The following is a 26,462-nucleotide window of genomic DNA, read 5'->3' as shown; positions in this document are numbered from 1 at the left end:
GATACTGCCCCAGCCTCCTGTGACTTGTGACTGGGACTTCTGTGACAGACTTCTTATTGTGGAGTTTTTTATTTATTTAATAGCATGAAATGAATTTATCAAACTGATTTTTCTGAATACACACAATCTTCTGGCAACCAGAAACTCCTGTGATACTGAGTTTCACCATGGCCATACTGTGTGGAGAGGTGTCTTGTTTAAGCCTGCCAACTTGAGTTTTCCTCAATACCCTCTACTTTTTTTTTTTTTTCCACGGGAACAGTGAGTGAATTCGAATCTGTCTTCTCCAGACCACTTGTGATTTTACAGACCCTACCAAAGCCCTTTCTCTCTCTGGCTTCTCTTTCAGACTGAAGGTTCATACTATCTATCTGTTCCAGGTGCAGAAGCCAGTCTGTACCATGGATGTCATCGTCACTTTCTCCTGGGCCTTTTCCAAGCCTCCTGTTGAAACCAGAGGACCAGAACTGCAAAGGGCACTTGGGACACCACAAATTTATAGTGACATCTTTCCTATTTGCTTCATCTCTTTTCCTAGGAACTGATGGACTTGCTTTTCTCATGCTGCTGAGTGCTTCACAGAACTATCTGTCTCAAGATTTTTATTTCTGTGTGATATTGGTGAGCTCAGAACAACTCATCATGTATATATATATATACATAATTCTTCACAGTTGATCATTTTCTTTGCTAGCCTGAATAACTGAGTACTGTTACCAAACACCTCACTTTTCACCCCTTTTCCAGGTAATTTATGACAATAATGAGCAAGCACTAGGATGCCCTGCAGGAATTCACTGAACCTGACCTGCTACAGAAATCAAACATATATTCCTCCTGTTTGCCTTCCACAGTTCAGCAAGCCTATAGGTATCTATGGGAGAGTTTTCCCTCTTACTTCAGGTTACTTAGGTTAGTTAACAGCTTTCAGGGGAGTACCAAGTACCGTCTGAAAATCCCAGTAGATTCAAGGAGATGGTTCTCTCTTGAACATATCTGTTCACTTCAAAGATTTCTCACCCATCTGTGAAGTAAAGGGAGCAGCCTCATCCCAGCACGCAGTCTGTGCTGGTGAGGGTGCATCAGAATTAAATGACCGCGATCTCTCTTCCATCAGAGAAACAAAATCTCAAATCTGACAAGATCTGACAAATCTGCTGTGGTCAGAAAGGACGACAGACAGCTTTGGGTCTCCAGCTCGGGAAGTTTCCGAGATCTCACAGAAATGTTCAGTTACTCTACAGATAATCCCTTCTTATCTTTATTATATATTTATTTGTTCACTAAGTCACAGATCACATTGCCACTTAGAAAAAAATGACCTTCTGTAAACTGCAGATGATACTTGACTGGTGAACCACATCGTGCTCCCTTTTCCAGCCCGGTGGCGCAGTGGCCCTCAGCTGTCATTCCCAAAAACAGGTGCTGTAAATCAATACCTTGGTGGTTATATTCCACCAGCACTCTGGCAGGAGGCAGCACAGCCCTCCTCTGAAGAGACCTTAAAGGCGCTTTGTGCTTGCCTCTGTCTGTATGACTGCAGCAGCAGGGAGCTGGGATGATGAAGGTCCACTGCATACTCCTCATCTCTGCAGGTAAAGGTGTTCCAGCCATTGCCTTGAACAGGGATCAGCTCCTTCCTGAGCTTGAAGGACCAGGGCATTGTATATACATCGGTATGAGCGAATGTGTGTTCTGGGAGCCGCTTGTCCTACTGATAAGGTTTTATGAACACATCAAATCATTTAAATGAGATCTTTGGAGTGTATTGGTAACAGCTCAGATATTTGTAATTTCAGACACCAGATATTTTGAAGTGAGAAGTTTTTGTGTTTAATTGTTTTTCTCTCTGCTATGTTTTTGCCATGCTCCCATTTCCTCTAGTGCTACATGTATTTCAAAATGTGTGAAAGGATCTAGTAAACATGGCTTGAAATGTAAAAATTCATTACAAGAAATTTCATTAAGTTGTGGGACTACTGACAAGGAAGAAGAATCGATTTGCAGCTGCATGTGTTATACCAGGATAATTCTTTTTAAACTGTCACTTAAAAGAACAAGTATTTTGTGATCCTAAAAACTTTTCACCAAATTCAAGCAGTATACTAAATTCCTACCAAGCTGCACCAGAAGGTAACAATGTGAAGGATTTTAATTGGATTAATAAAGCGTAGCAAAGAGCTTGACTTAGATATAATTCTGTGATCATAACTTAAAAATTGAAAGATGACTCCTGCCCACCCCAGCTCAGCCTCCTGGCAGGGGAACCAAGCAGTGCTTGTCTGCAGCATACAGCTTTTCTCAATGGCATCCAAGTATTTTAATACCATCTCATGACAGGACAAGGCCGAGACAGAATCCTTGGCATCTCAGCTCAACTACATAAAAGGATCTGATGAAAAGTCAGTTAGGAAACAACGGGAAATCCTGGCTTAGGTTGGAGTCAGCAGCAAAATTCTTGTTGACTTCTATCAGTCCGGGATTCAGACTGAGAGGGGAAGACAAGGATGGGATCTGCCAAAAATGCTTGTGGCAAGGCTCAGCTGTTCTGTTCCCTCTCACCACCTTTAAAAGAGGGTGCATACAAAAACAGCCCCAAGCTCCCTGTCTTTCTGTTTACTCCACTGTAACAGTGAAGCAGCTACAGTCTGGGTAAGTGGTGTGGCTGCTTGTTCTGCAACAGGCAATCTGGAAATGGGGTTTGTCTGTTTTTCTGTGAGGTAGGAATCTCAGCCCTCACCCCTTGAGCGTACAATGCCACGCGCACGTACGCTAAAGCTGCACTGAAACAAAGCTGCTACCTGCCATTTTCACTTGTGATGCTCTTCTTACAAGGGCTCTTTTGTGTAGTGCTGCCGAGTCAAGCTGAGCAGTCTGCGGGCAGAGCTCTCCAAGGACAGGTTGAGACCTTCCCTGAGGAGAGAGAAACATGAGACCGCATTGTGAATGGTTTCCTTCTCTCTCACCACGAACACAACCTGAACAACTCCTGGAGCGGAGAGGAACTCCTGCTCTGCTTAGACTTCAGATGCAAGGGGTCTGGATGGTGTTTTTACCTTGATGACTGTTGTGCTTGGTCCTGTCCTTTAATGTTACTGTTACAGAAAAGTCCATGGAACTGAAGGTGGAGGAGGTGACATGAGAAAACCCTGATTATGGGTATTTTCTGCACTTAACTGCCCACGAGTATTGCATGTAAGCACATCTGCAGGTTGGTCGAGCCTGGAGGAGATTCCTAATGCTCAGTCAACAATCATGGCTATTTGGTTTTGTTCATCTCCTGATTGAAGGCAGTCGTTGCCTTACTCCTAAACTGACCTCAGATCAGATAGGTAATTATCCCTGCTGACAGAATTTGCAGTGCACATAATGCACGCCTGAAATGAGGAGTAACACAGAGGACTTGGGGTTCACTCACCGCCAGCAGCTTGCTGCAGACAGTACTTCTGTCATGCTCGCCTCAGACTGACGGCGCTGTAGTGTGTCCCCTATTCCGTCTCACTGACACCACCCCTGCTGTTCTGCAGCCAGGCTGGCCCTGTGCTATGAACATGAGACTCGCCTCGTTGAGGACTTGTTCAGGGACTACAACAAGGTGGTGCGCCCAGTGGAGGACCATCGCGATGCTGTCGTCGTCACTGTTGGGCTGCAGCTCATTCAGCTTATTAGCGTGGTATGGTATGAACGTGTGGTACCTGTTGAACCACTGGCTTATGTGATAGTGCCAGTGTCATTTTTCTAAGGAAACAATTTTTCTCCTTTAATCCCGATGTTTGCTGCTACTGCCTTCTTTTTTTTTTAAGGATGAAGTAAATCAGATTGTGACAACCAACGTACGCCTGAAACAGGTAACTCTAATGATTGCTTCCAATTCAAATAAATGCACTGGACATAGCAAGGAATTAACTACTCTGTTACACATTCAGGGGCAACTTGGACAGGTGGGTCAGCTAGCAGAGCATTTCTTCTTTCTGGGGTCTCAAGAACAAAATGTGCTAGACACTAAGAGCCTTAAGAGAAGCATTTTGCATTGTATTTTAAACAGTAGACTTCTGGTATATTTATCTTTTATATTATTTTATTTTTCTTTTAATAAGCTTCTTAAACAAAATGTAAGTTAATGTAAAAAATTAGCTGGGGGTCCCACTAGCATATGTTTATGCTTACCTGCATGTCCCAAAGCAAGGGAGGTGCATGTTTCTAGGAAGTACCAAAACTACCCTCAGAAGTGCTGGAAGAGGCTCTCAGTGGCTGAAATGCTCCCTCTTTAGCAATGGACAGACGTCAATCTCAAGTGGAATCCAGACGACTACGGTGGCGTGAAAAAAATCCGCATCCCCTCAGATGATATCTGGCGGCCAGACCTTGTTCTTTACAACAAGTAAGGGGTGGCAGCTGCCGGGGAGGGAGGGGTAGCTCTGCCCCGTGGCACCACTGTGGTGGGGCTGCTTGCCCACGACATCTGGGCCAGTGGGTAGCATGCCTCAGAGCAAGCTTCTCCAGGAGCAGGCACAATGGCATTGGGGGGACCAGTCGATCCGCAGCTGGAGAAATCCATTTGTGACTCTATTAATTACGCAGCCCATATTGCTGTTAATGTCCTTGTTCCTTTTGCAGTGCAGATGGTGACTTTGCCATCGTTAAATACACCAAAGTCCTTCTGGAGCACACAGGCCTGATCACCTGGACACCACCAGCTATTTTTAAAAGTTACTGTGAAATTATAGTCACACACTTCCCATTTGACCAGCAGAACTGCAGTATGAAGTTGGGAACTTGGACGTATGATGGTACAATGGTTGTTATTAACCCGGTAAGCAAGGAGTCTGTAATTGGGAAAAGCAGTAAGGACCTGGACATGTTTTTAGGGAAATCTCAGAATTAGAATGTTTTGACTGAAAAACAAGCAGGAACTACCTGTAAAATATAAAAGCCCTATTTGTAGATCTAGCACAACATTTCCTGGTTGGGATTCTAAAGTTCTGCAGACACATAATTCCCGTGCCCTAACAGTCTCCTGTCTGTCTATTCTCCAACAGCTTCACACCACTCCTTATGCTGCTGCCTGTTCTGCTTTTGTTCGTTTTACTATTTTTGGGGGTGGGTGCTTTTTCTCTGCTCATGACTTTCCATTTCCAAGGACTCTTTCCCTGTCCCCTCAGGTATGTCTCCTAGCTGTAAATATTTAATCAGTCTTTCTGTTTAGTCGACTATCCCTCACTGTTTCTGTAAAATATTTAGTTGAATGCTGTGTAGAGGATGATATTCTCAGGCAAAATAACATAGACAAGAGCGGTTTGCTCACAAAAATGAATGAAGTGCCTCAGTTATTGGGAATGCTGTTCCTGAGTGACTGCCAAGTTCTGATTTTGTTCTGAACCTCTAATATTAAGAATTTGGGTCTTTTTTTCTGTCAGGAGAGTGATCGTCCAGATCTGAGTAACTTCATGGAGAGTGGGGAGTGGGTGATGAAGGACTACCGCGGCTGGAAGCACTGGGTTTACTATGCTTGCTGCCCTGACACCCCCTACCTGGATATCACCTACCACTTCCTCATGCAGCGCCTGCCACTCTACTTCATTGTGAATGTCATCATTCCCTGCCTGCTCTTCTCCTTCTTAACCGGGTTAGTTTTTTACCTACCCACAGATTCAGGTATGTAAATTTATTCATTCTACTGCCATAGAAATTGCTCTTCTAATAAGTTTCTGAGAAATTCTCAGTATTTGAAATCACTAGCCAACTTGAAGGGCAGCACTTACTAGAATTGGACATTTCAGCCCAAAATAATGGCTCTAAACATTCTGCAAATAAAGGGTAAGCGCTGAAAGCTGAAACTATTGATATAAATAAGTTGGGCTGATTTCCCACAGAAACCACTGATTGACTATCCAGTTAATTTCTGCAAAACAAGGATTTAGCTAGTTGATTTTTATGTTCTGCCATAGGTTGGTAGTTAGTGCATTAGTATGTCACACAGTAAGTGAGCACACAGGGGTGGCTGAGATCTTTCTGCACCATGTCAGAGCAGAGAGCTTGTTACCTGTTCACACACATTAACTCATGTGACTCAAAGGGTAATCCTGACCTATTCTGGCCTTCTTTGTCCCAGCTGAGCAGCTCTTGCTCCCTGCAACCATTTTCTCTGCGTCATTCATTTTACCTTGTGTCAGCTTTTCATACTGCTTAATTTCATTAAGGTCTTTCTATCAAATACTTGATATCTTTTTTTTCAGTGGAAAACTTTAAAGAAAGTTGAACTGGATAGACAAAAGATGTGTGAATCATGTTTTGTGGTTCAGTTTTGACATCCTACATAATGGAAGATCTCAAATAGCACCTGACCTCTGGTGTCAGATGTGATTTTTGTCTGCCCACACAGCCCAGCATGAGCCTGCCAGAGAGTAAGGCAGGCAAACCCCCAGGAGGCTGAGGAGCAGGCATTAATCAGGTGCATATACTTCATCGTTCAAAATGCACAAGCCATGAAGTGCTCCTGGCAAGTAAGCTTCCTATATCCATCACCCATACCTCAGCCCAGTCATACCTGGTGATTCCCACCTTAATGCTGGAGCTGATGCTAACGTTAGGCTCTCAGGTTTGGTCAGCCTAGTTACTGCTTTGGATGCTGGGAAAGATGATAGCACTCCAGATGCACACACATGTACTGGTGTGAACAGCCATCATCCACATCCTTGTTTTCTCAAATAAACACTCTCTGTACTGAAAGATAGGAGCCACAATGGTTTTGGTTTTGGGTTTTTTTGCACGGCAGGTGAGAAAATGACTCTCAGCATCTCTGTCCTGCTGTCTTTGACTGTGTTCCTTCTGGTCATCGTGGAGCTGATTCCCTCCACCTCCAGTGCAGTGCCTCTGATAGGCAAATACATGTTGTTTACAATGGTGTTTGTCATCGCTTCAATCATCATCACAGTCATCGTCATCAACACCCACCACCGCTCCCCAAGCACTCACACCATGCCACACTGGGTCAGGAAGGTGAGCTCTATGGCTTTACATGTTTCCTGGTTTCCACTGAGCACTCCATATTTTATTGGCAGGTTTTCTAATAAAAGTCAACAAGAATTGGGGAAGTAAATGCATCACATTAAATCTCTCTAGGCACAAGCGCCAGTGTTTACTACTTAGCTGTGCATAAAGTCAGCAAGACTGCTAAAGTGCTCCTTTAAGTAACAAAATTGTCCACTGGGGTAGAGTCTTGCAGGGAACAGAAGAGGCAAAACACAGGCAGTTGAAGGTACAGGGAAAAGAAAACGTCCATCTGGACTCAAATTACATTTCCTGGTCTAATTCTCGATCTGACTGCAAAGCACTACTGCCTGCCAGTGGCCAAGTTCACCAGCCCGTGTGAGTGCAGAGCACAAAGGCCACTGGGCATACCTTCATTCAGCCCCCCGTTTTGCAAAAGACAGTTTAGCAAAAGCTATGATCTTCTCTGTACTTTACCAGTAAATACCACGGCTCTGCAGTCCTTTGGAAGCAAGGAGGTCCTTGCACGGTAGTCTAGATGATAACCACAGTATGCAGAAAAAATTGGGTGTCTGTCATTACAAGTTCTTTGCCAGAGAAACAGTACCAAAGAGGATCCTTTCAGATATTCTTGACTTTTTTAAGGCTGCCTGGTTTCATATTAAACCATGACATGAATAGGAGATTGTTCTGTGTATGTCTAACTATACTTTTAAGGTGACAGCTTACAGCAAATTCACTGAGCAGCACAAACAATCCCTGCAGAAGGGAGATTTCAACAGGCAAACACTGCATGTGCTTAAAATTGATCTGGCAGCTAGCCTCTGTTACTCCAAAGGAAATGATTGTAAAGCTTATATGCATGTATAAAAAACATTTGTAATAGTAAAGTCAAAAGTAAGTAGTCAGAAGAGATCCTTTGTAGGCCATTCTTCAAGTCAGAGTTGTAAGCAATATGTTTGAAATTAGATGAGATTGCTTGAGCTCTGTCAGCTCACACTAGCTGAGGGTCTGCTTCGGGACATCGCACCCCCCTTCGTGTGTAGATGTTGGCTATATGGCAGGGGGAAATGGTTTCCAGAAAACATGTGACAGGCCTGCGGGTGACTCCATCTGCCCCAGGACATAAGGCTGACAAAAGCCCTAGTGTGACTGAGGCGCAGGCTGTGACATATCCAAGAGGGAATCTGTAGCCGATCCAGCACGGGAAGCGATTTGGGACCAGAGAGGCTTGCCTTTGTTCAGTACACAGCTGCATCTGTAACACAGCCCCACCAACCAGCAACTGTCAACTTCTCCCTCTTTGTTTCAGATCTTTATTGACACAATCCCAAACATCATGTTTTTCTCTACAATGAAACGACCGTCCAGGGATAAACAAGACAAAAATATTTATGCAGAAGATATTGATATTTCTGAAATTTCTGGGAAGCCAGGTTCTGTTCCTGTCAACTTCTACTCACCGCTTACCAAAAATCCAGATGTGAAAAATGCTATAGAGGGAATCAAATACATTGCAGAAACGATGAAATCAGACCAAGAAGCCAGTAATGTAAGGCATTTTTTGTGCGTGATTCATTTCTTGCTTTCAAACTGCTACATCTTATTTTTTTGGCAAAATATCCCTGCCTCACAAAAACACTCCATTGGTTGGGCTTTAGTAGGGGACAGTCTTTTTCCCCTTGATGCAGTCACCAAGGAGCAACAGATAATTGTCACAGATGGCAATTGAATCTTGGCCCCCCTAAAAAAAAGGAAAAGGAAAAAAAAAATTGTCAGTGCTAACGTTTTCTAAATGTGGTATGTGAAGCCGTAGAGACAGAGTGTCTGTGAGTAGCAAAGCAGTTTCAAGAACTGTAAGCAAGTTCCAAAACATATTTCTCCTGTGTCCCGCTCGGGCATCTTCCCCATGTGGTAAGCAAACTCCTGATGCTTTTGAAAAGCCAGGAAGCAAGCCAGACTCCAAAAGGCTAGTAGTTTTATCTGAGAAGTGTTAAATGTAACTTACAAATGATAATGCCAATTTTGATAAGGTTTTGTTTCATTCCTGAATGCTACAAGTAGTCCCTGCAAGTGAAGCACGTCATGAGCTACTCTGATTACTTACTTTTTCCACATTGCAAGCCAAAGGAAGGATAAATGTGTGTAGAGTCACATATGGCAGCGTTCCCCAGGAAAACCTAGCTCTGCCTTCTTCTAGCACATTCACCAGAATTAACCCCCTCTTTTACCTCAGTTATCACAGCTCACTCAGCTTTTGCATGGGTAATTCAGTCCTGGTACTTCACCTTTCTAAATGATCGTAGACCTTTCCCGTTGAGCTGCAGGCTAGCCTGAAGACAGAGAGAGTCCTCTGGGACAATAATTTGGCCATCGTCTTGAAAAGGAGGCGCCTCCTTCCCACAGGCAGGATTTACACCACAGTGTTTGTTCCTGTGACCAAATTCCTGGAGCATGTGGAATGGCTCTGGCTGTAGTCTCATGTTCCCCATGACTCCTATGCCTCTCTGCAGATAAAGTGTTACCTTCAGCAGGGCTGGCGTGGCTTCAGTGTCCCTGGGCTTCACTTCCTCCTAGGCTTACAAGGAAGGTCTTTGGGTTACTGACAAAGTGCTGCCTTCGGAAGTGTCATCTGGTCACCACTGATATCGCTTCCAGGGGGTTTCAGAAGTCAAGCTCCCCAAATAAACTGAAGGTTGTGGCTTCTGAAGGCCGCCACTTCATTGCATTCACTTGTACACTCATGAACTACCTCAGTATTGATTATCAGTGCCCTCTAGATAATTTACAACAGCCTCTTCTACTTGTGGCGCAACTAAGGCAAAAGTAGAGGGTGTCTTAGGCCAGTACGTGTCACCCCATAAGGCAAAGTTACAGGGTGGAAATCCTGAGCACTGCTGCACTTAGCACCTCACACTCGGCTCACTCTTACAGTGCTGGGTTCCCACAAAAGCATCCAGTGAAAATGTGGTCACAGAGCAAGTGGTTCATGGTGTCCCACAACTGGAAAAAAGACTAAGGGAGCTACGGAGAAGGTTTTCCCAGACCTTAGAGTGTATACTAGGCATGGAAAGCAGGGACTAGAGCTAAATAGATGACAATTGCTTAGGTATCCCAAGAGAATGAAAAAGCAATAGAAAAAAAAAACCAAAACCACAGTTGGGTCAAAGTGTTTTGCTTTCAATGTTTTAAACTCTCTTTCAAAAGCAACCATTTGACTAAAACTTAAGCTTTTCAACATTTCTTTTTAATGAAATTGTTCATCAAATTGCCAGGGTTTCTAAACAGTTTAGTCTTGAAACTTGCATTTCTAGGTAGCTTAGGCCTTCTCAATCACTGACCTGCTTTTGAGCAGAAAATGAGTATTTTTTGCATAATAACAGTGGAACTTAAGGAAGACCCTTTCCCTTGTTCAAGACAGTAAATTACAAGAATGCCCATAACAAACATGGCTCTGCAGAGATTTTACCATTTCCTTTGTTTCTTTCCCAGGCTGCAGAAGAATGGAAGTTTGTTGCAATGGTGGTTGATCATCTTCTCCTTGGCATATTTATGCTAGTTTGTATTATAGGAACATTAGCCGTATTTGCTGGGCGCCTTATTGAATTAAATCAGCAAGGGTGAACATCAACTGGAAACTATTTGCTATCCTGGTCAGCATCTGAAAGCATCTTAACCATCAAAACCTGGCCAGCCTCCGAAAGTTTCACAGACAGGAATTGGTCCCTGCTGGGAAAGAGCAGGGATAATAAAGTGTAAGGCTCCATACTTAGCTCTTCTGAGCTGCTGCTCAGTAGCATGTCATTGCCAAAAAGAAACACTTGCATTACTGGTAGACTGAATGGCTGTCAGCCAGGTTTTGATCCATTTTACTATTTATTAAAAATGTTAATGTATTAATAGGACTGTCTGATTTGTAACCCACAGATAGAATTCTAGTGAAATCAATAGCAGTGTAATAAGCTTTAGCTGAGCTGTAAATCTGTATCCAACCTTAGCATTCAAGATGGTTTCAATATCTGCTCTGTGGTTTTTATATTGGCAGTCACAAATGACTTCTCTTGTAACACTAGATGTAACCAGCAGAAATATCTCAAACTCCATGCTTTAGCACTTGATTTTCATGCACAAATGTGAAATGACTGATTGTTGTATGTGACTCTACCTGTAGAAACTCTTCATACAGCAAAGAGGAGGGACTGTTTCTTACTGTGGGAATGATCCAGCCCCAGCCAGTTGTGTCCCAGAGGTATTTTTTGCTATCGAGTCCCATGGTAAAGGACTTGTAGAGGAGGATTTTTCTTCCCTGTTTTATCACCAAGCTCTTCTCTGTGACCATCAGGCACCCCAGTGTCTATGTTGAAATTGCTATCCTCTTATTTTTACCCGCTAATACTCATTATAAGAAGCCCTGTACTCATTATGTGTTAATGCTCAGGATTTTCAGTTGTCAACAGAGATGTTCTGCAATTGCATCCTAAGGGAACAGTTTGGGCCGGAGGGGAAAGGATGGTATCCATATGATAACCTCTGTACTCAGCCTGCTCTGCTCCGGGAAGGTTGGTTTCCACTCTCCATTTTGAGTGGGGGCAGCTTCAAATTTAGGGGTGCTCAGTATGACATCTTAAACACAATTCTCTCTGTTCCCTGAAAGTTGTGCCCTGCCCTGCTGAAATAGATCATGGGCGTTAAAGTCAGACGCAGCATCACAAAGATGATTCCTAGAGAAAGTGTGGATCTCAGTTTTACTTAGGTATGACAAAATGATAGGACAGTTCTTTTCGGCAACACAAATAATTGCTCAAACCTTATTCAAATGTTAAGCAGCAGCTCACTCTAGTGGCTAAAATGAAGTAGTGCTGCTTTTGGCCAAAGACCTTTGGGATTTAGTAAACACTCAACATAAGAAACAAGCCTATGTGTGTTTCAATAATACAGCGTGGAAATACTAGCAGTGCTGCCTATTTTTCTCAAAAATAAATAAGGAGAGGTGGGGCAACTGATACAAGTTACTCATCCTTCCCAGCTGGTTGTTCAAGCCAATAGGACTACTTTGCTACAGCTGTAAATAATTTGCTGTGAGTTTAATAAAATAATTTGTATTATGTTAATGCTCTACAGGAATGTGTTGTGTCTGCAGAGGCCTGGCATTTGAAATGCTCTATAGGGAAAATTAGGCACTTGTGCAATACTTCCATCATTGCGTAGTGTTTGCTGGACAGTGTTTTGGTGAGCTGCAGCCCTAAGCAAAGCAAACAGTTTGTCTGGGGCAATCGATCCCTTGTAACACTCTGCTCAGCTCTTACGGTTTAGATGATGGTAATCTTTGCCTCCCTGGACGATCATTAACCCTGTAAATGATTGCTGAAGATGTATGCTGGGTGAAACCTCTGCTGACAGAGTGCTTGCTGCAGCTCTGTTTATCTTCAGTGTGAGTTCTCAGCTCTCGGAGGGAGTCACGCAGCTCACGAGAAGCTAAACTGCAGCGTAACAGTGCCTGGGACCATTTGGGAGACTGCGATTGGTGCTAAAATTGACAGAACAATCCTCTTAGAGCAGCATGTGCTTGAATCTTAGCATTAAAAATAAATGTCAAGTAACAAGAGTCATGGTGAGCATCCACAGTAAGTTTGTTCAGCTTCCCCAGCTTCCTCAAGGCAGATCTGGGTCTTGGCCTCCAAATTCCCCCTATTTGTGTGCTGGGGTGCGTGCGTGCATATGTTGCCTGCCTGCTCTCTTCTCCAGCTCTCTTCATACACAGCTAGCTACCATGTTGCAGTGTTTTCCTTCCACTTCCTCAGAAAAGGTTTTGAAATTGTTTATATGAACATTTTTATTTGTGATCGTTTGTGTCTTACGGGCCCAGCAAAACTTCTGCCTTCCTATTGCTCTGAGTCTTGATGAACTACTTGTGTCCCAAAAACTGTGACACCAGGTAAAAATAAATGCTACCAACTCTCTTTCTTATGTTGCAGAATCTGGCCATAGTACTCTGACTCTCCAAACAGATGGTCCTCTAAACATCAATAAGCACACTTCAGGAGACAGTTGATCTACAACTTTTTTCTGCTTTGCTTTGAATACTTAGACTGTCCCAGTCTTCTTTATTCTCTGTTCCTAGCTCACCTTTGTGATACATTTTTCTTGCATACCGCTAACATCCTCTGCTACCAGTACCCATCTACTAAAAGAGAGTACCCTTACCTACATACAAACTACTTCTTCTCATCTGCAGCTGTCCTTTTAACATGTCAGCACATCTGTTCACCTGCTAAAATAGTAGCTTTGGAGGTTGTAAATGTGCTGTCTTAGTCACTGTCAAAGATAATTTGCTGTCAGTGTGTAAGTACATATTGTCTAATGATTTCTCATTTACAGCGTTGTAGTCTCCCCAGAATCTTAACACTAAACTTTCCTCTCTCCTACATGGGTAGCACCAGCAGCCTCAGGGAGATGGCCCTGGATAATACTCGTGCGACCCACACGTGCATCTCTGCTGCCTCGTTGCCTTCAACAAGTAAATTTTGGCTCTGGGCTTTAACTAACACGACAAGCAAAGCAAGAAGCAGGCCTCACACACTCATTGTTAAATTTCCCTAATAAGTGTAAAAAAATAAAGAACTGCAAACACCGTGATGCTGAAGTAAGCAGACCGGATTTAAATGAAGGCAGACCAGGGACCTCTGGGTGTGAAGGTGTTGCTTTTATAGTGATAGTACCCTGAGCAGTTGACTTGTCTCTCTTTTAACTGCCATATTCTTGCTATTAAAGCTGCTTTTTTTCACTTCAAGTTGTTTATAACATCCTATTTATGTCCTTAAGAGAATAGCTCTCTGAAACATCTCCATCTTCTTCAGTCTGATTTCCAATTCTCAAACAATTTGGCAATTAACTTTCCCCTTCCCATCCCTTTAAGCTGACCTTCAGCTACTTTCTACTGTCATAGATATTTTGCTCTCAGAGATGAAGTCACCCCCAAATCTCTTTCCCCCTTGGCATATGTGCTGTTCAGGAGACCTGACCCTTCTGAGGGGGTTATTTGAATTTTTAAAGTCCATTACCTTGTGCCAGCTCCAAGGGAGCAATTTTACTCCTGTGTGAATCTGCAATCAGAACAGGCTACTGCTCTTCATCATCAGAGACAGATGAGCTAAACCTGATGGCCTTATTCTGGCTATTCAGCCAGTTGGATCTCAGCTTTGTAAAATGTAGTTGAGCTGATAACAGAGCGAGCAGAAAAGTTACATTCACTGAACTCTAAACACTTGATGATGAGCTTGCGGATGCCGGGTGTGATCATTCACCTGCAACTAGTGCTCTGGTCCTGGAGCCTCCTGCAGTTTGAGAGTTTTTAAGAAATCAGATTATTGTTTCAGGCAATTGTAAGACAATTTACGTACTCGTTTTTTCTACAGGATATTAGTTGCTGCCAATCTCCTTGCTGTTGCCGTCTAGCAGAGATGTGTGAAAGCAGTGTGAGTTTCATCAGTGTGCTGACTCAGCAGTTCCTGTTTCCACAGCTGAAGCAAACCACAGTGGGTAGGGACAGCAGGGTGAAAGAGTATGTGTAACAGAGGACCCCCGAAGTGCATAAACACTGTGCTGCTATTGGAGAAAGGAAGCACATTACCTCCCTGAAAAGTTTGTTTTCTGGTATGGTGGCATGCAAGATGTCATCTTTAAAGTCACCGATAGTTTAGCACATCAGAAATGCTTTTGACTTTGGATACTTTAGAAGGTTGCTGTGTTTGGATCCAGTGTCAAGACCCCACATTTTCATATGTTTACTTGTGCTAGAAAAAGTCTAGCAAGCCTCCAGGCCCTGAGGCACGCTCCTGGGTGCAAATTCCCTCCCTCCCTCTTTCTCTTCCTGAAAAATTGTGGAATTGGTATGAAGTCTCCCAAGCGTCTCTCAGATGAGTGCTGCACAGACACTGAGTTCTGCAAAGCTCTAGGGTACTTTCTCCCTTTATAGAAATCAAATCCCAACTGCAGACAGGGCAATCATGCACTGCTTTGCAAAAGATTCACTAAAACAACTGTACTTCAGTCCCTGATAAAGTATAAAAGACTGGCAGAGCTATGGAAAACAGCCAACATGCAAGCAACCGTTACAAGAGCCCTGCTGAGTTCTGCTGGCTGTAGGTGCGTTACCTACAAGGACAGGACAATTTCACTTGTTACCATGCGACGGGCCAGACTGACCAAAGAGTCCAAAGGCTACAGCAGCGCAGTGATGATGGATTCCCCATAAAGGGAGAACTCCTTCCTAGCAAGGGTTGTCACTGTTTCCCATCATCCCAGCACAGATCTCCCATCGCAGCACATCTCCCCAACTTCTAACAGCTGAGCAGGTCTGTATCAGTGTTTGCTATTTGTCCCATATGGAGCCTGGAATAAACACATCACATGGTATTTCCCCAGTACATAGACAAGAGGAAGCTGTTTGCCTCTATGGGACTTTTCAGCTAACCAATGACCCAAATGCAGTTATGCCTAGGAACCTCATGTGGATTTGTGACCCTCTTTAGGCAGCTTTAGATCTGTAAAGATAGTAAACACAGAGTACCTGCAGTTTTTCCAATTGTGAGCTCCATAATTTTTGCTTGCGAGCTAATCTAGGTTGTGTGCATGGGTCAGAAGAAGGTAGAGGGAAAAAGGTGTACCTGTTTTTCTGTCCACCCTGTAATGCTCCAAGCATGCAATGACACAGAAACAGAGAAATGACCTACATAAAACCCTGGCAAGGTTTGAAACCTTACACTGAAGGCAAATCAGTAATGCCATTGCTCTTAGGACAGCATGTCTCATCATAATGCCGTGTCTTTGGGCAACTGGTCATCATGTGAAAGTAAGTTGGAGCAGGTTGGCTCAGCACACAGGTTACTCTGACCTGCTGGGACATGTTGCTACAAGTGAATCAAGAACACATTTGAGTTCTTCAGGACACCTGTCCCTAACATTCATATATTTTAGACAGCAATGCTACGTAGCTGCTGGGCTGGATCAAGTTAATGCATGGCATAAACAAAAAACATCCAAATACCTCCTAAATGTGAAATCCTACAGAGACAAAAGCATGTGGGATCAAAGTGTTGGCTCCAATAGGCACTCAGGGGACAGCTCTCGCCTTTCAAACCTTGCTCCTATCTGCCCAGGCTACTCTATTACATATACTTTGGGCATTTTTCCATTCAAGACCTCAGTGCTGGACCCAAAAACATTAACAGAAGTTTTGTTTCGAGAAACCTTAGTCAAGCTGAGAGGGAAAAGGAAGCAGAATCTATTGCTTGTCTGGCAAAGCAATCTCTGCGTGAGTTAATTGAGGTAAGAAGCACAAATGCCTTTTGGGGCATCACGTTGAGAGGGGTAATTGACCTTCCCACACCTCCACATACTGCAAACCTTAAAAGGCAAAAAGCAAGTACCTCTTTCCCACTGTTTAACTACGTTTCTACTCCACTGTGTGTGTCTGCTGCCGTGCGGTTCCCCAAGCTCCACTACCCCTCCCCTGCTGGCTCCTATCAAGGCCATGGGAGGCAGGTAGGGAAAACGAAGCGTGTTGAGAGCTCTGCGGACAAGGCGAGCACCGGGGGCTGGGCTGAGCCCCGGCCTCACGGCCTTCGGGGCTTGCGGCTTTCCCCGCGGGCCGGGGCAGCGGTGGGCGGCGGAGGCTGAGAGGGCGCAGGGAGCAAGAGCTGCCCGTGCCGGTGATGGGTGTAGCCAGGGAACCCAGGAGGGTTTGAACAGCGTGGATCCCTGCAAAAGCCACCAGTACTCACAGCTGGGGTCGTGAGCCCTTGGGCACCCGAAAACCCTTCCCCGTAACGTGGTTATCTCGTTAGCTCTGACCGTTCTAACTTCCACCGAGCACCCGGGACAGAAGGGCGGGGGGCACGGGCGGGGGGCACGGCCCTCACCAGCACCCCCACGCCGCCTGGGCAGGACCACCCCACGAGAACGCCTCGCTCGGCCGGGCCGGGCCTGCCAGCCGGGGGCGACGACCCCGAGAGACGGGGGAGAGGGGGCGGACCCCCCCCACCCAACACCCCCCTCCACCGCCGGGCCGCGTCCCGCCCGCCCCCCGCGCTGCGGGGCCGGGGCATGTGCGGCGGCGCGGGCGGCGGGGGAGCGGCGCCCCAGAGCCGCGCCGCGCCGCTTCCTGCCGCTATAAATAGCCGCCCGGCCCAACATGTCCCGGCCGCCGCCGCGGCTGGAGCGTCGGCGGGAGCTGCCCTCCCCTCCCGCCGCCTAGCCCGCCCGGAGCGCGGTAAGGGGGCGCGGGGCCGGCGGCGCCCGGGGGGAGGCGGATGGGGCTTCGTTCCCGCTCCCAGAGACGGGAGGGCGGGCGGGAGTCTGTGCGGGACGGGCAGGGCCCCGGCAGCGGCGCTGGGGCGGCTCAGCACCCCCCCACCCCCCCCCCCTCCCCCGCCCCGGGGCGAGCGCCCTGCGGGTACAAGGGTCGGGGCGGGCGGTGGGGCAGCGTCCGCAGCTGCCTCTGCCCCGGGCGCCGAGTTTTGCTTCGTGCCTGTTTTCTCTTTCTCTCTTTTCTTCCAGACTTGCTCTGTCTCGGGCTGGGACGCGCTCCTCCTGCCTTCCGAAGCCGTGCTCGCGGGGCTGGGATCCCTCCCTGCTTCCCCCCCGCGTTTTCCCGCATTCCCCGGGGTTGGGTGCGTGCCCGGGATGGAGGATGCCGTGGGCCTCCGGACGCAGCCGCCGGTCCCTCTTGGCAGCTCGGACCGTGCCCCTGCCCGGACCTCTGGGGAGGTGGCTGGTGGCTCCCGTGTCCATCCCTGCTGCGGTGCAGCCAAGGCTGTGAAATCCCGGCTGGCGTGGCAGGGTGGGGAGAGCCCTGATGGGGCCGTGGCGCACACCGCGGCCCACGCATGTGGCACCCAAGCAGGGTGCCGGTACAGTCGCTCCCTCACGCAGGTGTTTGTGTTGCAGCCTTCCTCCCTCAAGTGCTTTCATCTGCAGCAGATGTTGAGGTGAATCTTGCAGTTAGGCTTTATGGTGGAGGCAACCAAAGCAGGTCCCTGCCCTCTGAGCTGGCTCTGCGGGACTTTTTGAAGGAGTCAAATTTGGGAACCTCAAGTAAACAGTCTTAAAGTTTTAGCTTGTCTTCCCCTTTGTTTGCCTTTGCTACTCTAATGGCTGTGCTTCATCTTTTTTTATAAACACCTCCTGTAGTGCAGAACTGTGTCTCCTCTCTGAGAGTAGGTGTTCTTCAGCTGCCACCATGTGCCCTGCTCAGGCCTCTTACATAAAACAAAAGTGATAACAGTGCTCGTCTCAGGTGCTAAGGTGTGCTTGTTCAGGAACCCACTGTGAGGTACTTTTAAACTGCTCTTTTATTCTTGAAGCCCTTCCTCAAAGAGAGGGTTGTAATAAGCAGCTCTTCTCCATTGTCTTGACCTCCAGAGGACGGACAGTGTGTTTTGCTCCTCACTCACACCTTCTTTCACTTTCTTCCTACTTTTCCCTTGGTTTCTTCTGTCCATTAGCTCCTCCAAGCCCGGTTTTGGGAGCACAGCGCAGAGGCCCAAGAAGCCATGTGAAGGAGTTCCTCTCAGAGCCTATTTGGCCTCTGCGTGTTACCCACAGCGTGCCCTGCTTGGGAAGCCTTCACTAAAGGCAGGAGGGATGGTGGCACTGCTGTGGAGGGACCTGCTCTGGCAGCGCACCTTTCCCAGTGCCATGATGCATGAGGCAGGCTGAGCTGGCCTGTACTTTCCCCTCTGCTGGAGTGGGTGAGGGGAAGGAGCATGCAAGGAGGAAATTACAGCTGTTCCAGAGCACTTCTGCCCTCCGTGCAGCAGGAGCACGTGAGGGGAGGACAGATGCAGAAAGGGAGATCAGGAAGGAGAGTATGAGAGATAATTGGAGGGACAGAGGAAAGCTACAAATGTAGAGGAAAAGCTTTTTATATGTGCACAAATGATGTTTAAAAATGTGTTTAGCTAGGGCAAGAGCAAATACCCTAAAAATAGGAGATTGTATCTCTTGAGTCCCTGTTACTGTTCCTCCAGAAAGTGCTGTTCATTCCACAAATACTATGTGTGTCTTTCTGCCTCACTCTTCTAGGCTCTTCAGCATCCTTTGACCTCAAGCTGAACAGGACATTGCCCTTAGCATCTGCCTGTCAAATGTGTAGTTCTCCATGTTGTACATGAAATTATTATTTCCATAGTTGGTCAAGACAAGTGTCCTAGGAATGTGAAGCGAGAGGCACGCCAGTTCCTGTGGTTGGCCTTGACTGGAGTGTGAGCTCTTCGGGGCAGGGGCTGTGTCCTGGAGGCTGCGGTTACTCTACACATTGCACTTGGCAGCTTAGCGATTTCTGCCTCCACTCCTGTTTCTCCCACCCCCTTCTTATCACTGCTCACCTGTTCCTCTCCTTGTGCTGCAGCTTGTTCAGCCTCTCCCAGTAATCCATGGGGTTGTGCTGTAAACTGAAATGATGAAAGGTTCAGCAATCTGGGTTAAAAATCTCTGGAAAAGGAGAGAGGGGAGGAGGAGCAGCCCCTCTCTGTGTACAGAAGTCCCCTATCAGCCTTGCACTGCCTCTCCCCTGCCTCCTGCTTTGAGATCACTCACCCCAGCAAATGGGAATTAAAACAGTTGAAGCTCTCTAGCTGTGTCCTAACTTCTGCTGCTGCCTTATTTCAGCATTATTTGCTGTATTTCTACTGAAATTACACTTTTCTTTCTACAGCATTAGTTTACGCTGAACATCACCAGGTAGCAAGGTGCTGTCTTTGGGAGCTGCATTGCTACAAGACTATTAGACCTCACTCTGGATTATTTTTAAGAGAAACCTAGAGTTACCACGAAATTGCATCAGGGCTTCAGTACTTTTATTTATGCAGTAGAGTCAGAATTGAAAGTGTGCATCTAGGAAAAGGTATTAGCTATAGAAGGATCAATTTCCCACCTGTGACAACAGGTATGACCTTTACATCTGATGACCTCCAGACCCTCTTCAGTGGGAAGGCCACTGAAGAGCATGAGCAATGCTAATCCCTTTGTGAAGGGAACACACTGCAGTATCGCTCTCCGTTACCTACAGTGCGTAAAGTTCTAACAGCTAGTAGTTTTCTGCCTTGCTTGTATAAATACCAAGCTTTTCTGGAGGCAGAAAAGAGTGTATGTTGGTGGTGTCTGACAAATGTGGCACAAGGACAGGAATTCATAGGTTTCCTTTGGAGGCACATATATTGTTCTTGCTATATATATGCAATTTAGTAAAATGTCTTTATGCAGCAGCATTTAGAAATGTTCTGTGCTTTTAACTACATTGAATCTTCATCTGGATAATGGACTTACGAATAGAAACCATGAGAAATAGCGATGCAACGGAGAGGGGAGGATTTCATTAAAGCTTATGCTTTTGTCAAGGTCAATGTTTCTTAATTGTGGCTACTTCACAACAACGAAGTGTTAAAATTCAAATCTAATTAAATGCTTTTGTGTTCTTCCTACTGACTTCTCTTATTCTTGGCTCTAATGCTGACTCTTTCTCCTTTTCTTCACGTGGTGCACTCTTAACACTTGGTCTGTTGGCTCTGTTATAAAAAGGGACTGTTGAGTATCTTGGTTCAGAATCTGTGGTGCTAGCTGTATTTGAGTAGGGGTGGGGAGAGTGTTCTTTATGTGGAGAGATAGTTAAGTTTTGAGTTGGTAGAACAGATCTTGGTAGTACCAAAGTACTGGAAGTTGCCACAAATCCTCAAGGCAGCTGTCTGTTCTGTGTGCACTTAACACTTACTTGTTTAGCTCCCTACTTCAAAGATGTATGTGAAAATCTGTTATTCAATAACTGCTGAACTATTAGCTGCCAAATAGGCCAGAAAAGGGATTATTAGCAACTAAATAAACCCGTTTAGTATTGTGCTGTAGTTGAAGGTTTTGTTTAAAACATTTTGGATGCTTGTGGTGACCAGTATGGTAGCAGTGTAGAGTGCTCATGTAGCACCAGCTACATGTATGCGTATGTCTAGATATCTGAAGAGGAGGAAGGGGAAGGACATCAATGAACTGTTTACTATGTTAGTACTTTGTGATTCTCTGCAAGCACTATGCCACTGCTGCTGAGTTGCAAGTGAAATCTGAATCGTGAAAAGATTATTTTTTCAGTGGACATAACACTGATCATCAGGGCTCTGAAAGATACTGCAGCTGCTCTTTAGCCTTGCAGGCACGCAAGTCTGGAAGAGCAGCTGTCCTTGGGCCTCATCCAACTCTGTTCACAAAGATCAGTGAAGAGTGTCTCTAAGGCTGGAGACACAAGTGGCAAGGGAGCAGTTTCATCTAAATCGGAGAGATCAAAGGAGTTCAGAATAGAAAGTTTTTCCTTATTCCTGGAAGGAGATAAACGGGAAGCACAAGGAGTAGTTCAAGAGTCTGTTTTGTAATACTGAACTCTGATGTAACCTTGTTAGTGTTCTTCTACATTTGATCCCAATTACACATAAGTATACTTTGGAGTTAAAATGTGTAATTCTATAACTCCTTAAACTATTAATGTTGCAGAAGCAAAAGCTCCTAAATTCTAAGCAGTTTATGTGGCACCTCCATCTTTAATCCCTTCAACGTGTGTATGTGTGTCACTCCTGCCACTTCCTTCCTGGGACTAAGTCCACATGAAGGGCTCTCCTGTCCTCTAGTGCATGTTCTCATGAGAGTGCTCTCCTTCTCATTTGAGCTAAACTTGAGTACATATCTCCTGCTGAAGAAAATACAGGATATTCTTTAATGGAAAGTAATACAGAGGTTAAAACAAATGCTCTTAGCTTCAGCAAGCCCAAAATAGCTTGTGCATGTTTCTCTTGTGATAACTTCAGGAAGTGGGGTGATTCCCTCTTCCTCCCTCTTTAATGTTTTTGGTGAATGTTGTGCTTGAGTGCTGAAACCCTCATGCCATGAAGAGCAGGCAGCATGAAGCAGGCTTCTCTGACTTTTACTGGGCCCTGATTTAACAGGACCAGAAGTAAGCACTAAGAAGAAATTGCATTCCTTGGCTCATTGTGCTGTTTCCTATGAAAATAAGGTCTTTGGTGGTGAGGGTGGCTAACCACTGAAACTGGTTGTCCAGAGAGATTGTGAAGTTTCTATCCTTGGAGATAGTCTAAAAACTGGACTGAACAAGGCCTAAGCAATCTGCTTTATGTCAGGTTAGCCCTGTTCTGAACTAGATGAGATCTAGTGGTTCCTTCCAGCTGGCTGTATGCTGTTTCTGCATTACTGGATAAACATGGCTGCTTTTGTCTGTCCCCAGAACATCTGAGAATAAAAGTGGTCTCAAAACATCCAAAAATGGCCTTGAGAAGCCTGAATAAAGACTTCAAAAATTGGAGTGCATAGAGAAGCATAATGTGCAGAAGTGACTTTGCCCAAAGTCTCATAGCAGCAGCTCAGTAATAGTGCTGGGAGAGGATCATAAATCTCCTGACTGGCAGACTAGTGGCTTAGTAGCTAAAAGATGTTGTCTTTAAACATGAAACCATCTCCTTTCCCTGCTCAACTACTTTCAGATCACTCAGCAACAGAGACTGCTTTTACCCTCCGAAAGATCATTTTCTTTTTTTGTTTTATCTGTCATATTCATAGGGGTTTTAGTACTAGAACAGTTTATTGCATTGACTTTTTCAGGAAACACTGAGAACATCAGATCTGGAAAAGAATTTGTTGAAATAAAGACAAGAGTTGCAAAGGAAATTTTTAGAAAGTGATGTTATTCCCAGTTTGCTGCATAACAATTAATCTCTTATTTTTAAGTGAGGAAAAGAGCAGAGGAAGCTGTATACTGAATCCCAAGTTTGAATCTCTCTTTGTTTAAAAAAAAATAAAAATCACTTGAAGAAAACATTTTAAAATCTGGAAGCTGAGAAGAACATAGATCAGCATTTTAAAGAGTACTATGGAAGGAGTTAAGCTGTGAGTTAACTGCATCTGTGTTTCAAATCCAAATGCTATGAACAAGGCACCATTCAGATCTTCAGTTATAAGTTATGCTGAATTCATTATGCTGTGTTTGTTTGAATTCTGTTGAGAGAAGAAAAAGAAAATCATGGCAGACTTAAAAAAAAAAAATCATTCTTGTTTTGGTAACTTGTTTTTGAAGTGATGAAGCAGGATTCTCCTTTCCCATCTTTTTTTTTGTCTAGCACTTATGCAGGTCATCTGCTAATTATTAGCAGCTGTGAAACTATGGAGTTACATAAGCATAACTAAAAGTCAGTGGAGCCTTGCATCATTTAGCAGATCTGTCCATCACTTATTCACCACAATAACAGATTGGTTTTGTAACTCACTTGACAGGGGCATGAGCAGGCATGGAAAGTTGGGCAATCCTTTAAGTCACAGAAATCAGATAGGATAATGTGTTATTTTATTGTCACCACAACCTGTTGTCCAGTTATACGTGTGCATTGCTGTTCTGTGAAGAGAACTGTGTATCAGAGTAATGCCCTGTAACAGCTGAGCCTGCCAGCTACATAAAGCTGAATTGTCCTGGCAGCTTTGCGTGGAAGATGGGTATGGGTGCTATGCCTGGCTGCAGCGGAAGCAAGACAAGTGTGAGTGCTTGTGAATGTATCCCAAATTGGTCATGCTCAGTGCTATGGCTGAATACCACAAACTGCCTTAAATATTAGAAAAAGTGTCTTTACAATGGGACATGTGTAGAGCTGAGAACTTGGGATTTCTTGGCAAGGGAAATACCTGTAGTGCACATGAGAGCGTGCTGGCACGGACAGCCCAACAAGGCTGGCAGGTGCAGACTGCCCCCAGGTGCATAACACTGGCTCAGCACACTGCAGGATTTGGTTAGCAGCATCAGTTTCTTTCCACTGAACCTTGAGGGCATATAAAACAATCTCCTGTAGTTCTGAGTATTAAATCATAGACTATGTAATGAATTTTCTGATCCAGACTCTGGTTTTGTTTTCAGATTATTTTTTTGTCTTTTGCTGATTTAAAAACCTCCATGGGCAAGAGAGTCTGTGAAAAGGTGAGTGCAATGTTACTGAATGTGCAAAATATGATCCTTAAAATACTTGTTCTTGGGAATTAAGAAGGTAAAAGGAGTTCAGGAGCTACAGTGTCCCTCCCAGACCAGTCTGTGCACCCAGTGGCTCAGAGCTGTGCCCTGGCCCCTTTTTCATGAAGTGAAAGAGGAGTTTGCCTGAGCTTCCACTTTTTCCCAACTCTTTTCTCTCTTTTTTTTTTCTTTTTTAAAGTAGTGATGTGAACAGTTAACTTTGAGAGCTGCTGCCCTAGATTAGTGGTGTCTCTGCTATTTCTGCTGGGAACAACAGACAGTGCCTCGTTAGCTCACCTCACCAGCAGGCTCTGAAAGTGGTGGGACCTTACAGCAGCCCTCAAATTACCCTGGTCCCCAAGGAAAGATGTGGGTGCTCAGAGGCAGCTTGCAAGCTTCAGCTGCTGAGGTAGCACTCCAGAGCTGTAAGAGAGTGGCATGAATCGGGAACCTTCCTTTTATGAGTAACCTAAACAGGATGGCATCTGGTTTTGTAACTAGCATCAGCTAGGTAGCTTTTTAATAGAAAAATGATGAAAAATAGTCTCTGTGGAGGAAGGGAAGGGTTGCTTATTCTCCAGCTCACCTCTTACTTGAGGAAGTGTTCCTCAGCTAGTAATTCAAAGATACTACTTTGTCACTCTCTTGGATCAATTTGGATTGCAGTTTGGCAAACATGGGCAGCATTAGCCATGCAGTACTATGCTCTACAGTCCTCTCCAATTTACCCCAACTTATCTGGCCTCCTGTGGCCATCACATCAGACACTGCTCTCCTCGTGTCCTGATTTATCCAACATTGACTAACCCACTTTGCCTAACATTGTTCCAAAAGTTTTTTTTCTGGCATGGAAATGCTAAGTAGAGAATTTTCACTCTTACTTTCATATTTGAAACTACTGAAAACAGTTTTTAAAGGAAGTATTAAATGTAAACTGTAAAGGATGCTGCATGTTGCATATGTTGTAAGTAAACCACATGCTTATTCACGTAAGCGAGTTTGCATGACTCAATGTATTGATCTCTTTATATCTCCATTTGGTCAGATCCTCCTTGTTTTTCATACAGCCATACATATTGTCTTTGATTAAGACCTCTGAGATAGTGAATGCATTTGACCAATGCCCAGTAGAATGTTTTCCTATTACAATGGGATGAAATGAAATATCAGATGGTAGCAATGTGGTGGTAGGGAAGGTATGCAAGTATGACTGTTTCAGTTTTGGAAAGAATGCTATTCATCTGAGGCCACAGAGGCAACACCTGCCAGTATATCATCATTCCTGTCTGCAGGTTGTATTTTCAAACCACCCCAGACTAATACTACTTTGAAACTGAGAGAAGGATATTCCTTAAACATACAACTTTTCCAGTCAGTAGTTCTGGTGGCATCTTGGAACCTGAAGCCCTCAAATGGTAGCAGGCAGCTGTAAAACTTTGTTTTAATACTAGGCAGTAACAAATCACAAGGAAATAATTCTGCCTGGACCTTCCTACTGTATTTTCAAATATGGCTGAGGGAGGGTCAGAAAACTTGTTTCGTGGCACAGCTTGCTTTAAATAGGTTATTAATTGAATTGATTAGTGTCCCTTGGGTGTAAATGAACAACTCATGTTCTTGTCTTGTTTAGTTTTAATGTCAAATAAGATGATGCTTTTCAAAGTGAAGCATCTTACTCTAAAGAGTTGCTGCATACTTATACTTACTTGTCCCCTTAAGTGGAACCAGAGCAATATTTCCTCATTTATTGGTTATCCTCTTCCTAGCAGCTCCCTGCAGGATTGGTGTCTCTAAGTTTTATTACAGCTTTTTCTTTTTTTCATTTGTGTGTCCTTAAAAAAAAAAAATAAATGTGCATGCTGACTGAAGTCAAGAGGAAGACAAATTAACTTGAGCTGCTATAGGGAACTAGAAAATGAAGTGTTCCATAACTGACAAACAGCTTGAGATGACTGGACAAGTTCCCTCTTTATTCATCTAAAATGTGCCAGTTGTTTAGCAGAACATCCCTGGTAATGCGAGTGAATTGCAGGGTAAAACCCAGTTGGATGTCATCATGTGCAGTACTTAAATGAGAACACTGAGGGATTTTGTGCTTCCGAGGGAAAGAACTGTCATTGTTGTTTTCTGGTTTGTGTTACTTTTTAAAGTTCCCTGAGAAAATTTCCTCTTAGGAGGAATAATGGAGTTTATAGTTGTTTACAGTGAGTGGTATATGACTGCTCTTTTTTGCTTAGACTGAACGCTTTTATTCTTCTCACAAATATGTTTGTTCACTGTCTGCTCACTAATCAGTGAGACTGAGGCATTAAAGAAACCATGGTAATGATACCACATGGTATATAATACCACAGGGTTTACAACTTCCAAGGCCTTTGCTTCAGGCCATCTGCTGTGAAGTATAGACAGAAGCAAATGAAAATAAAATGGA

At 44.6% G+C, this 26,462-nt stretch overlaps 2 protein-coding genes across 5 annotated transcripts in view; both read left to right on the top strand.

Moving 5' to 3' along the window:
- Nucleotides 1-1,558: 1,558 nt before the first annotated feature.
- CHRNA1 (cholinergic receptor nicotinic alpha 1 subunit) lies at nt 1,559-12,101 on the top strand. Of its 2 annotated transcripts, none has more exons than XM_074828286.1 (9): nt 1,559-1,595; nt 3,528-3,673; nt 3,804-3,848; nt 4,272-4,381; nt 4,618-4,813; nt 5,418-5,655; nt 6,776-6,999; nt 8,303-8,542; nt 10,483-12,101. In XM_074828286.1, exons 1-9 carry the CDS (start codon nt 1,559-1,561, stop codon nt 10,612-10,614), a joined length of 1,368 nt encoding a protein of 455 aa, XP_074684387.1. In that variant the 3' UTR covers nt 10,615-12,101. The 2 variants fall into 2 exon arrangements, with proteins under 2 accessions (XP_074684387.1, XP_074684386.1); XM_074828285.1 differs by having other exon boundaries at nt 1,559-1,601.
- Nucleotides 12,102-17,119: 5,018 nt separating this feature from the next.
- The window catches only part of WIPF1 (WAS/WASL interacting protein family member 1), a 58,608-nt gene continuing 49,265 nt past the window's right edge, over nt 17,120-26,462 (top strand). For 2 of the 3 annotated variants that reach the window (XM_074829155.1, XM_074829153.1), the window contains exon 1: nt 17,129-17,260. The gene's annotated coding sequence lies outside the window, so the exon portion shown is untranslated. Of the gene's footprint in view, nt 17,261-26,462 lie in introns of all 3 variants that reach the window. The other variant, XM_074829154.1, reaches the window with a different exon arrangement.

Source organism: Strix aluco, chromosome 6 (assembly GCF_031877795.1).
Source record: "Strix aluco isolate bStrAlu1 chromosome 6, bStrAlu1.hap1, whole genome shotgun sequence".
In the NCBI taxonomy this organism is placed as follows: domain Eukaryota; kingdom Metazoa; phylum Chordata; class Aves; order Strigiformes; family Strigidae; genus Strix; species Strix aluco.
The sequence above is the reverse complement of the archived record's forward strand: the minus strand, read 5'-3'. Positions and strand labels throughout refer to the sequence as shown.

What these genes read in the sequence shown, in the direction of transcription:
- CHRNA1 (XM_074828285.1), top strand. Translation starts at nt 1,559, where the DNA reads ATGATGAAGGTCCACTGCATACTCCTCATCTCTGCAGGTAAAG. An exon ending in CCTCATCTCTGCAGGTAAAG is followed by an intron (nt 1,602 to 3,527) that starts GTGTTCCAGCCA and finishes GCTGTTCTGCAG; the next exon opens with CCAGGCTGGCCCTGTGCTAT. An exon ending in CAATGGTTGTTATTAACCCG is followed by an intron (nt 4,814 to 5,417) that starts GTAAGCAAGGAG and finishes TTTTTCTGTCAG; the next exon opens with GAGAGTGATCGTCCAGATCT.